This window comes from Pygocentrus nattereri, chromosome 9, assembly GCF_015220715.1.
Source record: "Pygocentrus nattereri isolate fPygNat1 chromosome 9, fPygNat1.pri, whole genome shotgun sequence".
Taxonomy (NCBI): Eukaryota; Metazoa; Chordata; class Actinopteri; order Characiformes; family Serrasalmidae; genus Pygocentrus; species Pygocentrus nattereri.
In genome coordinates this window covers 22,207,382-22,222,735 of record NC_051219.1, presented here as the reverse complement: position 1 = coordinate 22,222,735, position 15,354 = coordinate 22,207,382, and the positions used below count along the sequence as shown (strand labels likewise).

Here is a 15,354-nt window from a genome sequence, read left to right as displayed (position 1 = left end):
TGCGAGGTGGGATCTTCTACATCTGCCCTTTGTGAGGAACGTCCATTTCAAGATGACTGACACCAGGATTTGTGAGGACAACGGAGCATGTGGCACAGGACTTCCTCTCTACAGTCAGGAGTCAACTTTCCATGGAGGCCATCTTGGTGCAACCTGCACAGAGGTTTTATGGTTCCAGCCAAGCCTTGAGTCTTAAACACACCCACAAATGATTTCTCGAAGCCAGTGCTGGGTTTGTCTTCACTGTCTTTATGGATCTGTTCTAACACTGAGGCACAGGTCAAAGACTGTTCACTCTCTGTGAACCCTGGATGGTGAAGCAATTTAATATGGAGTCTGGCTTTGGCAGGTAATGAGCTGGCTTGGTTCTTGCATCACCCACTTTGTAGTTAATGTGGGTGGTGCTGATGCACCTTCATCCAGAATTAATCTGCTCTGGGGCTGGAAGTGCTAGAAATGTTTAGATTTGATGGGTTCAGCGAAGTCTGTGTAACATGTACATGCCAGAGCTCACATTCATCATAGCAACAAAATCCATTTCTCAGCACTACTACCATAAACAGTGCTGCAAATGGGTAAATATATTTACTTTAATTCAACAAAAACCAGTGAACTTCTCTCTGATCTCAGGTTTCACAGAATGCTCAACACAAGAAGGATCCAGAAGGAAACGCCTTCATCTCCAACTCAGACTTTATACACGGTACTTCAGTTGTTCCAACTGGATTTTTTTTTTTGCAGTAGGGACATTGATAGTGATAACGCTGTAATTAAATGATGATAACTGTGCTGGGGTAAACTGGGGTAAGTATTTATGTAACTTTGTTTGACAGTTTTACTGCAGCTCAGTTATTCTGCCCTTAATCCAGACGACATGTAGACTTAGTAAGTGTCTTTGAAATGACACCTGATGTGAAATGAAATCTTGGCTGCAAGTTAAAATGAAGTTCAGGTAGAGCTGTAACGGGTTCTTATGGTTCTTTGTGTTATGACTCCTTAGCCGACTGGCTCTCAAGTAATTACAGGCATCTATCTTTCATTCTATGCTGATCCCCACCAACACCATGCTGGCTATCAGCCAGTCACGCTCTCAGCCCCACCCAGCTCGCGATCTGCACACTGCAGGTAAATAAGAAGATGAAGTAACAAAAAATTTACCTACAATTTCTCTCATGAGGACATCCTGTAGAGAAAAGATTAAATATTTTGTGAATGTGGCATGCAAGAAATGTACTTTTGTTTTGCCCAGAAGGGCAGTATTTTTCCTGCGACAAGTCAGGAACATAGCCTCCGATTGGTCAAAGAGTCAGGAACACAGCCTATGATTGGTCAACGAATTAAGAACACAGCCTCTGATTGGTCAACAGACTGGACCAAGGGCATCGGTGAACAGCTAACAACCATACTAACAACAACAACAACAACAACAACAACGACTCTTTCCAACACTGAGAAAAAGATAAATTATGTTGCTAACAAGTTTTGGAAACTCATACTCCACCATATAGCATGATGTTGTCTGCTTGCCTAAATCATCACACACTCTCCTCAAACCATGTGGAGTTGAAGAAGCAAACTTCAGATACTAAACACATCTTGGCTGATCGACTACATTTGGGGTAAATTTGGCAAACTATCACTTTAAATAAAAAAAACACAAATAATTGTTTGCTGAGTCATACTACCCAAATGCAGCATGACTCAACATTTCCCAGGGTTGAAAAAATGAAAGACTAAAAGAGAAAGAGAGAGTTACAGAGAGAGAAAGAGAGCGAGAGCAGTCTGGAGCCAGCATGTTAATTCTGAGGGCTGATACTGTCCGTCCTGCCGGCCAGCATTCGCAATGCTCCCTTTCTCAGCCTGCCTGAGTCTGAACAGCCATGTTTACATCCACCCTGACCCAGGTCACTCCTGATAGCCATCGCTCCACTGACATAATGGGCAAAGCAACACAGAATATGCTTTAAAAGCTGAACTCTAAGGGCTTGTACGGGTCCACAGTTCAGTTCCTCACCATAGTACACATGCAGTGGAATTTCTTTGTGCATTTAGCATCTGTCAAGGTGAGAAATGCAGAAGAGAGAAATTAAATGAAAAAAGGACCACTGTTAAGTCAGAACAGAAAAGAATAGAATTGCCTGTGGGAGGAAACCAGACAGAGATGGAATCATGGTCAGGCTCCAGAATGAAGCTGCTGCTTGTAGTCTCTACTTTTTTGTTGGTTTGTCATGTGTGGGTGGTCCACACAAACACACACACACACATTTAATTGGCTTGTCGCGGTTTCCTCCGCAAGCCAGACTGGTTCGCCATCGCCACTACACTTCTCCATTCAGCATAGAAAAAGGGAGAGGAAAAGAGAGATTCCTTCCTTTCCTTTCCTAGGAAACACAGACACTAAAGGATTTGAATGAATGTGACCTATTCTGAGCTGGAACTGGTGGAGCCCTGAGGCTTAAACTGGAAATTTTGTCTGAACCTGACTGTAGGCCACAAAATTCTGTCTGAACCTGACTGTAGCCGACAAAATTCTGTGTGAACCTGACTGTAGCCGACAAAATTCTGTCTGAACCTGACTGTAGCTGACAAAATTCTGTGTGAACCTGACTGTAGCCAACAAAATTCTGTCTGAACCTGATTGTAGGCCACAAAATTCTGTCTGAACCAGACTATAGACCACAAAATTCTGTCTGAACCTGACTGTAGCCGACAAAATTCTGTCTGAACCCGACTGTGGCCGACAAAATTCTGTCTGAACCTGATTGTAGGCCACAAAATTCTGTCTGAACCTGACTGTAGCTGACAAAATTCTGTCTAAACCTGACTGTAGCCGACAAAATTCTGTGTGAACCTGACTGTAGCCGACAAAATTCTGTCTGAACCTGACTGTAGCCGACAAAATTCTGTCTGAACCTGACTGTAGCCGACAAAATTGACTGAACCTGACTGTAGCCAACAAAATTCTGTCTGAACCTGACTGTAGCCGACAAAATTCTGTCTGAACCAGACTGTAGCCCACAAAATTCTATCTGAACTCTACTGTAGCCGACAAAATTCTATCCGAACTCGACTGAAGCCAACAAAATTCTGTCTGAACCTGACTGCAGCCCCACAAAATTCTGTCTGAACTCAAATGTAGCTGACAAATTTCTATCCAAACTTGACTGAAGCTGACAAAATTCTGTCTGAACCTGACTGCAGCCCCACAAAATTCTGTCAGAATCTGACTGTAGCCTCAAAAAATTGCCTGAATCTCACTATAGCCCAAGAAAGTTCTGTCTTAACCCAACTGTAAGGTAACAAAATTCTCTGAACCCAACTGTAGCCCACAAAATTCTGTCTTAACCTGACTGTAGCCCCACAAAGTTCTGTCTCAACCGGCTGTAGTTCCACAAAATTCTCTGAACCTGACTGTAGCCTCACAAAATTCTGTCTGAACCCGATTGTAGCCCCACAAAGTTCTGTCTGAACTCAACTGTAGCCGACAACATTCTGTCTGAACCTGACTGTAGCTGACAAAATTCTGACTGAACCTGACTGTAGCCCCACAAATTTCTGTCTGAACTCAACTGCAGTGCCACAAAATTCTGCCGAACCCATCTGTAAACCCAGAAAATTCTGTCTGAACCTGACTGTAGCCCCACAAAATTCTGTCTGAACCTGACCGTAGCCCTCAAAGTTCTGTGAACCCGACTGTAGCCCCACATAATTTTGTCTGAACTCAACTGTAGCCGACAACATTCTGTCTGAACCTGACTGTAGCTGACAAAATTCTGACTGAACCTGACTGTAGCCCCACAAATTTCTGTCTGAACTCAACTGCAGTGCCACAAAATTCTGCCGAAGCCATCTGTAAACCCACAAAATTCTGTCTGAACAATGAACAAATGAAAAACATTAATTTACTGGACATGTTTTGTAGCTGTGTAGAATATGGTGGTGAACATTTGTCTGTCGTATGAATGGGGTTATTTTAACTTAGACTATACAGAACAAGCACATCACATAAGAGGAAAAAATTAATGGAGGCGAACAGTAAAATTCCCTAAACAACTGATCAGCAGTGTGCTTGTAGATGTGCAATGAGTTTTCTTGTTTCTGAGTGGATCTTTGGATTCAGGGATGATGCATGAAGAGCATCTCTCTCTCTCTCTCTCTCTCTCTCTCTCTCCCTCTTCCCCCCCCCCCCCCCCCCCCAAATACAATGCTGACACCTGCACTCCTTTTTAATGAATAGTCCCTCGGTTTGCACTTAGTTGTCTGATGCTGACAGTGATGTATTTCAGGCTGTGTAAATGCTGTAAGTTTGTGAGTTATATGGCAGATACACTCCAGACTCCATTCCTTACAAGAAACAATTTGTGCTCCCCTTGAGATTTTAGTTAAAGCTATGTGCATGTGTTTTCATTTTTGTTCTGTATTCTAAATGTTTTACTGGCTTTGCTTCTGGAACTCCTGATAAATCGCTGGACAGGTTGTGTTTACTCCACAGCTGGCATAAAACTCTTGACAGGTGCAGGTTTACACTCTGGATCTCTCACTGTAAAAGCTTCACATAAGCCTTCAGTTGGAGATGCACAGTGTTTTTAAAGACTGGACATGGTCATATAAAGAGGCTTGACACACATAAAAGCCAGCCAAGAGAAGCCTCACAATCTAACAGTAAACTACCGGCCATGTAGTTAACTCAGCTGTTTCACTGCTAATCTTTTAATGCACATCCTTAAACTGTTGTGGATAAGTTGCTGTATACTGTTTGTTTCCATTTGAATGTGTATCATAACTTTTTATACATCCAAAGATATCTCCCTCTCCAAGTAACGATGATAACACATTTCTGCATAAAGTAGTGAGTAAAAAGTAGGATACTTTAGTATACTTTTCACAAACTGATACTTGAATAAAGTACTCAAATATAGATATGGGGTATGGGGTAAATATGAGGTATTGAAGTATGGATTACAAAACTTCACAAATGATAAAAATTGTCAATAAATTGATCAATACATTACCAAAAACTTTTTACTCATCATCCTCATTACTGTACAGTCTCTATTCTGGCTGATTTCTTAGATGCAGAATGAGTCAGGACTTGTAGATCGCTATTTTTTTCCTTTTTCACTCTGGGCCTGAGATCCATCTTCGTCTGGGACACCAAACTCCGGAAGCAAGTACAAAACATAAAAAATAAAAGGACAATTGATCCAATATCTTTACACACGTTAAAGAGTGTTCCAGTCAGCCCCTCCCTGACCTGCTCTCTCTAATCAACTATCAAAGCAAATATTTCTCAAAGCCTTTTCAAAGGAACAGAGCGATTTAATGTGTTGCCTAGAGAAACGATTATTGTAATAAATGTGCACGTGTCCCCGGTGGCTGCATTTGCAGCTGCAGGTTGGGTCGGGAAACGCCCTCCCTGAGCTTCTCCTTCACCAGCCGTCTGCAGCCTCTCATGAAGATGGACGAGATGCTCCGGCGAACTTTGTGAGACATGAGTCCTGGGAAACAGCGCTTGAAGACGAAGGTTGAGCAATCGAGGAATTATAGAGAGATTTCTGTTGGAATATTTCCTTTCATTTCCCTACTGCAAGGCTGAGTAACCTAATCTGCATGTCAAAGCCAAGATGGAAACACAGTAAAACTGTGTTCTGCCAGCGAGAGTTTAGGATATCTTTAACGACTCTTTAGTTTTTTCTTTGGTCCTACATAAGTCTGTTTAGCGATCCGTTCTCAAAGGCACCGTAAACTGTCCATATTCCAAACTTCAGATCATCTGCAGGGCTTTTTTTTCACCCATGACTTTGATGTTCGCCAAGAGTTTAGCGAGTAAGAACATGCAGGAGTTTTCCTCATTAAGGCCCGTTCCTCTGGAGGCCTAAAGGATCCGCCTGAAGCGGAGGAAAGCAGTCTCTTCATGCCGTCACTGGAATGCGATCAAGGGAGACTTCCTCCGCTCTGTTCGCTTTTCACATTCTGTTATCAGCATTACTCACTCAGAGATTACGCTGTCAGAAAGGAAAAGAGCCTCACCAACGTAAGCAAGGGCTGTAATATGAACTTCATATAACCTTGCACACCATAACCAACAGGATGGCCCGGCTATCATTTTTGAGCTTGATTTTCCAATAAAACTTTGATTTCAATCAAACTAGCAGAGGCACTCTCAAACGTCAGCTGTTTTCTTTGAAATGGCACATATCTGTAGCCAAGTCATTTCACCCCAGGACTTTATTTACGCTTTTGACAACGGACGAGGGACAAGTTTTTGATAACGCACAATGCGGTGCAAGAGAAATTTGCAGTTGTTTGGGTAAGAGATGACAGCTGAAGTTATTGGTTTACGGAGGAGTGCAACTCGAGCGTTAAATGGGTTTGTTTGGACTGAAACTCTTCACAGATGGGATGTGTTGTGAGCAAAGTTATGAGCAGAGTGAGAATACCTCACCGCTTACTTGTTAAACAACCGGCCTCTGATCTCCTCCCTCGGACACAGCGGCCATCACGGCCCAGATCCATCCCCAGAAAATCCCAAACCTGAGTGGCTTGGAGACAAACGGGCACGAGGAAACACTCACTGTGTAGATGTAAAGCATTACTGAATCCGTACGTGAGCATTCAAACGATGAGGAATGCTTGCAGTTCCAGTTGCACCGTCATGATTGGTAACGGTTCTGTGGTCACCTTTTCTGGCCTGATGAGAAAGAGACTGAGTGACATACTGGCGGCTGATCTACTATTCACTAATAACCAGTGTTCTGGAACAAGAGCTGATAATTGCCCTGTTATTCTTTGAGTTGGCTATGAAAGTGTTCATTACAGGGTGTTATACTGTTACATCCCTAAAAGAGAGCCTTTATTCACTCTTTCGCCCCACTCATCACACTCAGTTATTCACTATTCATTCATTCATCACACTCCTTTATTCATCCCTTATTCATTTATCACACTCACTCATCACACCCACTCATTCACCACTTCTTCATCACACACATTAATCACACTCACTCATTCATCACACTCATTAATTAATCACACATAGTCATTCCTTTACCACACTCACTCATTCATCACACTAATTGTTGACACTCATTAATCACATTCATTCATCACACTATGTCTTTTACCTCTCATTTATTCATGACATACACTCATTCACATGCTTTAATCACTCTCATTAATTACACTCATTCATTCAACACCTGCTTTAATCACTCATTTATTGACCACACTTACTTATCCATCATACTCACTCATTTACCACATTCAAGCATTCATCACACTCATTCATTGACCACGCTCACCCATTCAGAACATCATCATCATTATCATAATCAGCCCGCCAGTTTTCTCATTATATTATTGACCCTAAATTGATATGTAATTGTAGACGAAGCTCAGAGGGAGCATGTGAGAATGAGAAGCTCTTCTGGGTTTCTCGTATTTCTGTTTGAGACTGAGCTGGATTCCCAAAGCTGCAGATTCCGCACTGTGAGTCGAGTGCACTGCTTTAGCTCTGGATCTGTTTAAGGATGGCCTAGAGACGCATCAGTCTGCGGTAGGTCCCCCGTTTATTTATCCTGCACGGACTCAGACTATTTTTGGGTCGACTTCACAGGGCACTAATTGCTCTCATTTCACTGTTAGGTAATGGGAACAAGAGGAAATGAACAATTACTCCCATGTTTGTTTGAGGGTGAGGTTGAGTCTGCATCTCTGTGGGTGTGCATGTGTGTGTTCAGATATACATGCAGTATGTTGTTAATAAAGTGATGTTTGGAGGGCACATATGTGTGTTATTCATTCAGCAGTGTTTTTCACCATGAAGGTTCTACATCTGTCTTTACACTCACATTCCTGTTGAGGATGTTTCACTTTTTGAGGTGGTCAAATGCTTCAAACTGATTTTAAGACTTCATCTGTTCACTCAGGTTTTTTCCTCTCTGCTTTTCTTCTGTTCTTTTCAGTATTATATCAGATCTTTCATCTGTATTTAGCATATCTGCCACTGCTCCCACTGTCTTTGCTGCATGCATTAATTACTGAGCTTCATGCTGTCTGCAACTACAGATTTACCCTCAATATCCTCAATACTATCACTACTCTAAATCAACACCTTTAATGCCATCAATACCCTCAACACAATCAATACTATAGATATCAACACCCTCAAGGCCCACAGTACCATCAATGCCTTCAATATCATCAATGACCTAATATAATCAATACCTTCAATACATTCAATACCCTGGATAACTTCAATATCATCACTACCCTCAAAATCAATACCATCAACACACTCAGTCCTATCAATACCATCAATTTGCTTAAAACCTTAAATACCCTCCATACTATCAATACCATCAATACCCTCAATATTCTGGATACCTTCAATACCATCAATACACTCAATACTATCAATGCCATCAATACCCTGGATATCTTCAATACAGTCAATACCCTCAACACCCCAGATACCTTCAATACCATCAATACCCTGGATATCAGCATTAACACCAATATCCTCAATAGCTTCAATGTCCTCAATACTATCAGCACCCTCAATACCCTCACTACCTTCAATAATATCACTACCCTCAATATCCTCAATATCATCAATGCCATCAATACCCTCAAATCTATGAATATCATCAATACCCTTCATTAAAAATACCTTAAATAATCTCAATACCATCAATACTCTCATTGCTCTAAATTCAGGAGGAAACAATTTGTTCTGCCTGTTTCTCTCACCAATTTTCGTCTGTCTTTTTCTCTTGCTATCTCTCTCTTTCTCTCTCTTATTCTGTCTCTGCCTCTCACTCTCTCTCTCTATCTTTCACTCTCTCTCTCACTGTCGTTCCTGAACTCATTCTGAAATAGAAAGCAGGCGAGAGGCTGCAGAGTGTCAGTCTGCGGTTCTTCAAAATCAGTTTGAGCTTCTTGCTCTGCCACACACACTTCATTAACTTTCATCTGAATCTGCTTTCAGTCACACTGAACATTTGGCCACTGATCACGCTCAGCTTCTCTTGCAGTGCAGACCAGCTTTGTTTAACACACCAGCGCAGAAAGATAGAGCTTCAGCTCAGTCCTCTCTGAAATAATGAATGCAGTTTGAACAGGACTGTGTTCTCCCTCCTTCCCCTGCAAGTGCCCCCCCAGCCCCCGAGCAATAAATCTTGGACTTCAGAGTTCGGCCAAAATTAATAACTCCATTATCACCCTGGTTTCTCAGCAGAGTCGCTGCGGTTGAAGAGAGAACAGCAGAGCTCTCAGGCCTTTAATGCTGCAGCACTTCAGCCCAGAACACTTAAGACCTACTCACATATTCACACTGCAGATCTGAGCAGCTTTATTTGACTTCACACAGCACTCTGCCCGATAAGCCACTGCTCCACAGTCCGGGACACTCGGCACATTTTTGCTTTTCCTTCATCAGGTGTATTAGAGAAGATTTTGGAAACGGTGAGTGTGTTTACATGCACTTAATAATTCGATTTATTATCAGATCGCTGCAGTTATCTGATTATTAAGTGGTTGTGAAAATTTGATTTCTTAGATCAGATTAAGGTCTATAAATCTGATTAAGAAATATGACAAAGAGGCTGGATTTGAGTTAATGGGGTTTTTCAGTGCATGTAAACCCTTTCTCTCGTTTCTTTTGCTTCTCTCAGTCTGTGCATGTGTGAAAACAGAGTAAACACACTGAACCAGTTAGTGACATCAAATTATTACATGCAAACACAATGAGCCAGGTACTGACACATTCTGATTTTCTGTAGTTATCAGATTATTAAGTGTAAACACACTGAATCAGTTACTTACATAATCTGATTTTCTACAGTTATCAGATCACAAGTGTAAACGCACTGAACCAGTTACTGACACAATCAGATTTTCTGCAGTCATCAGATTATTATGTGTAAAAACACTGAACCGGTTACTTACACATTATGATTTTCTACAGTTTTCAGATTATTAAGTGTAAACACACTGAACCAGTTACCAACACAGCTGCAGTTACTGGATTATTAAGAGCATGGAAACACACTTACTGCTCTAATCTGTTAGGGCCCTGACATGCCAAGCCACTAAAGATTGTCGTTTCATGAACTCACTGTCACTTTCTCTGTTAAAATCTGTGCTGTGACTCCAGTAGACAGGCAGCATTAGAGGACATAACTCTCCAGATCAGGAGGGGGCAGCAGTCTGTGCTTGCAACTGAAGAAAGAGTGCTGGATGACTCACAGAAGTCTCGGCTAACCAGCTTGGCAGAAAGGTACGAGCTAACACACAGGTTTCTCCTGTGATGTTACGTTTTGCTGAGCAACGATTCAAATGTCAAATGCCTATGTTTATGCTATATCTAGCATGTGAATGTTAAAGTAAAGAAATGGTAGTTTGATGCTAAGATAACATAGAAACCCAGCAAGAATTAGCATCCCAGTAATCAAATAAAAATGCTGCTCATGAAAAAAAGGTTTCATCAATCTGAGAAATCAGTAGCTGGCACATGTTCACAATTGTATAATACAAAAAGTAATCGAAGAGCATCTTATTGTTTTGTGTTTGTGTTATCAGAGCACCTTCAGAGCTCCCATGTGACCATGTTAATTGAAGGGGTGGGGGTCTGTGAACGTGCCACAGATGACACATCACCAACCTGTTTGACTGCATAAAATGGCAAATCATGTTGATTGACATCATCGGTCATGTCACACTGCTTAAAATTTCAGCACCCCCAACTTAGAACATCTTCCTGCATCTCTGTCCTCAACACTGACCTGCTGGACTGAACAGCCAATTAAATGAATGCTTAATTGTCCAAAATAAAGATAAAGACTGACTGCAGTCAATGATGCACTAATCACAGGTAACACACGTTATCATATACAATAATGTTCAAACAAAAAACTAAATCTGATCTGGTAGAGGAAAGTCTGTTTCCTGTCTTCAAGAGTGATTCACAGCTGAGTGTTTAATTTGTTTTTATTAGGTCAGATTAGTTTACAGTAGATCATCTTTACAGTGGAAATGTCTCCACAACAGTAAACATACAAAATATCTGATGATGTCACCACGGCTTATTATGTCACTGTAGAAATTAATTTAATTAACACTGAAATTAAACTGTTAACAGGTTCTCTGTCATAACTATCATGACATGATAAATATGTGATTGAATAGTCAGTGATTTTGGTGCTGACTATGTTCCTTTACTGATCTGTCAGCGATTAATGAGAAGCTTCAGCATATTTAAATACGGCTGCTCATTCAACCAACAGCAGTTTCTCTCTCTCTCTCTCTCTCTCTCTCTCTCTCTATCCCTCTCTCTCTCTCTCTCTCTCTCTCTCTCACTCCCTGTCTCTCCCTGTCTCTCTTTAGGTTTTTTCAGAGCCTCAGGGCACCTGTTCATGTCCAGTTGGTCCAGAGGCTTCTGGAAACTTCCTCCACTTTCTATAACTCATTCACACACACGCACAAATCTCCATAAACATTTGGAACATTTATCAAAAACAATCTTATTAGCCACTCATACTCTTTTATACTGATTTCTGTTTGTTGTGCTATGCTGATTTCACTCACTTGTTCACTCCATGTGTTATTGCATTTTATTTCTCCTCGAAGGTCCACATATAATGATTGTATGGTTTTATGTACCAAAAATGATTAGTATTTCAAAAATTAATTATCTAATTAATTTTTACTTGGCCATTGTCCAGCCTCACTGTGTATGTCTTAGATAAAGAAAGACTGTGCTTTTAAGAATGATATATGTAAACTAGCATTGTTCTGATAGCTGTCGAGTATTGTGTAATCGAAAAAGCAGTTGGGAAACACTCTTCATAACTTCAGCATGAAAGGGTGGAGCTAAACTGTAGCTCAATGGGTGGGGCTAAACTGTGGCTGAATGGGTCGGGCTAAACTGCTGTAGGCTGACAGGGTGGAGCTAGACTGCTGTAAAATTAACAGGTGGGACTAAAATGCAACTCAAAGGGTGGGACTAAACTGTGGCTGAAAAGGTGGAGCTGAACTGCTGTAGGCAGAATGGCCGGAGCTAAATTGCTGTGGACTACATGGTGTCTATATAAAATGTGTTTATAGTGGTGACATCACAACCATGATGAATTGAAAACAGGCTGTTTTTACAGAGTATTTTACATGTACAGACTGTATGTATTGAAGCGTGAACAGTACATTTTAAATCAGTTTACAGCAACTGCTGGTTTTCTATAATTTGGAAACACATCTTAGGGATGCATGATTATACAATATGTGCAGTGTGTGACATTCTCCTCTGAGTGTTGAAGCAGCTGTCCTTTGGCACAACATCTAAGTTTGAAGTAAAAAGTGTTATCAAAGGCTTCGTGGAGCAAGCAGGACTTCATCCAAACATTCTGACACCTTCACAATGACACACACATCAAAGCCGAATCAATATTTACACACATTCACTCTCCAAAGAGCAGAGCGGCTAATACTGTACATTTCCATTTCAAACAGATCCGTTGACGGAAAAAGCTGCACGAAAAAGCAGCAGCAGCCCATCGGAAAAAAAAAGTGAAAATAAACCTCACTGAAAAAATTATTTTACATGAAACGTCAATATTGCCGTGAGCAGACAGTTCTGTTCGACTTGAGCATGAGCTGCTGACGACAGAATGGAGCTCACAATCAGCCACTTTACTCACCAAGCAGAACACAAATAAATAAACACTTTTATTCACTGCTACGTACTATTGCAGTCACTTTTGCTCATTACTTCTACTACTACTCATTCTACCACACAGTCTGCTGTTAACTGTTAAAATGGCATGTGACTAACAAAATACACTGACATCCAGATAGATAACCATGCAACTCCTAACACTGCTATGCACAACAACTCAGGACTAATCACCACTGCTTACTACACACTAATAAAACTGCTACAAACTGCTGCTCACTAATGCATTACTACATACGGCTGCTCACTACAACACACTGCTGTTCTCTAGCGCCAATATGTACTACTACACAGTGTTGCTGTCTGCTCCATACTGCTGCCCATTACTACATATTACTACACACTTCTACTCACTACTAAGCACTGCTGCTCACTACTACATATTTCTACACACTGCTCACTACTACATATGATAAATATTACACAAAATAATATACATTTATTATCTTTTGTTAATAATGTGGCAATCTTAATTATAATATGAACATTATGAATAATAGAAATTCTAGAAAAAAATGTAAGCTCTAGTGATACAACTCTATATTCTGTATTGGTGATACATTTCAGTGTATTTACAGTAGAGGGCAGTCACCATGTTTACTGTCCAGCCCAAATGTCCGGCCCCCCGGCTCCCTCGCAGGAGCTCAGTTATCACTTCACGTGCTGAATAAGTTTTTATGAGATTTTTATGAGGAACACTTGAGTCCTCCTGCGTCAGCGCCCACAATCAGCGGCCATCTGGCGCGACTTAGCACTTCACATGGCTCTGACCCCACATACGTCCAGCTGACACCAGGAAACTCAATACAGTACAGAGCGCCCCACTACTCCACTACATACTGACATACTCTCACAAACACACACACACACACACACACACACACACACACACACACACACACACACACACACTCAGAACTGCAACAGAATGCAGTGAAAACATGAGATCTGCTTAATAATCTGCTGATTTACTATCACTGAGTAAAAACTAAATCACACCATCACAACTACATTAAGCATGATGAGGAAAAACTCTAATCACTCTGAAGAGATTAAAGTTTGTATAGTTATATTTTCAATGAACATCTATGTGTCATTTTAACTTTTATTCACAATTAAATATAGATTTTCTGTTGTTTTGGTAAAAACCAGCTGTGAGAATTACTCAAAGATAATTTAAGTGAAAAAACTCACTTTTAGCCATATGGTTAGATCAGTTTAAAGCAGTTTTTCAGGTTTGTGCTCAGAGAGAATATACCAACCAAATTACATTTAAATATTTAGGACTGAATAACATGGAGACAATATCCAATTGTAAATTTTCTGATTTAGTTTGCAATTACTTTCCATAAATTAAAGACTTGTTTTTTGCCAAGAAGACCAGAATATCCATTTTTCTGGCTTGAGACTTGACCCCTGAATGTAGCCCGCTAAACAGTCAGCAAGCTGTGCTGTTACAACACATGGAGGTTTATCTCCAATTGGTCTATCTCATTTAGAAGCAGTTCACAAGCTCTATGTTATTTGACTAAATGTCCCCTCTTAAAACCTCAGTCAAAACCTTTGATAAAGTAGACAATAAAATAAAATTTAAAAAAGCTGCTGTGATTTGAAAATTGCAATTTTGATACATGAAAAACAATTTTTTCACCATTTTATCAGATGTGGAATTAAGAAATGAACTGCAATCAGATACCAGTGTCTAACCATAGCTATTTACAACCATCAAATCTGCAAATAAATCACATTTTAAATTGATTAGCCTGCACTGTGCTGGGCAGCAGTCAGAGCGACTAAAACACCACCACGTGCTCCACACACACACACACACACACTCACTCACTCACTCACTGGCACAGAGGGAGGTGTGCACTCACAGGTATGAGGTGAAGGGGCTGATGTTGCTCGGCACAGCCGACAGTCCGAGTTCAGAGCAGTCCACCATCATCAGTAACCCGTCCTCCGCACATGAACACATCGCCGGACATGCTCCGCCGGACCACACGCTCCGCAGCACACACACCAGCAGCAGCAGCAGTAGCTCACGCAGCATGACCACTTACTGACCACAACACACACACGTGAGAGGTTGTCCAAGTGTGTCCAGAGTGTGAAACTCTCTCTGCTGAATCACGATTCCTCCTTTAAATCTTTGAATACCTGAACTCTCTCCTCATTTATTATGTCACTTCAGACTCTCAGGGGTGAGTGAGTCACAGTAAGAGACGCACAGGTTACACACTCTCTCTCTCTCTCTCTCTCTCCATCTCACTTAGAAGATATTCACCTATTGTAGTGGAAATGTGCATGGCTTTTCTGATTGGCTGGAACCCTGGAGGTGGGAGGAGCTTGAACACTCCCCCCTCTCTCTCTCTCTCTCTCTCTCTCTCTCTCTCACTCTGTCTGTTCTACTACAGCAGACAGACTGGAGCAAAGAGGAGAAAAATACACTACACTCTACTATAGATTAGACCTCACTATTACTCACTACTGCACACTACAACTCACTAGAGCAAACTACAACTCTATTATACAACTCTATTAAAACTCACTACTACATGATTTGTACTACTTCATGCTGCAATTCACTGCTACACAGGACAACATACTATAATTCCTCAGTACAA

At 41.1% G+C, this 15,354-nt stretch overlaps 1 protein-coding gene across 2 annotated transcripts in view; it reads right to left on the bottom strand.

Moving 5' to 3' along the window:
* LOC108412136 (leucine-rich repeat-containing G-protein coupled receptor 6) overlaps window positions 1-14,960 on the bottom strand; it is an 82,354-nt gene extending 67,394 nt beyond the window's left edge. For both annotated transcript variants that reach the window (XM_017684048.2, XM_017684049.2), the window contains exon 1: window positions 14,605-14,960. In XM_017684048.2, the coding sequence (XP_017539537.1) occupies window positions 14,605-14,780 (176 nt within the window). In that variant the 5' untranslated portion in view covers window positions 14,781-14,960. The remainder of the gene's footprint in view (window positions 1-14,604) is intronic.
* Between the last annotated feature and the right edge of the window lie 394 nt (window positions 14,961-15,354).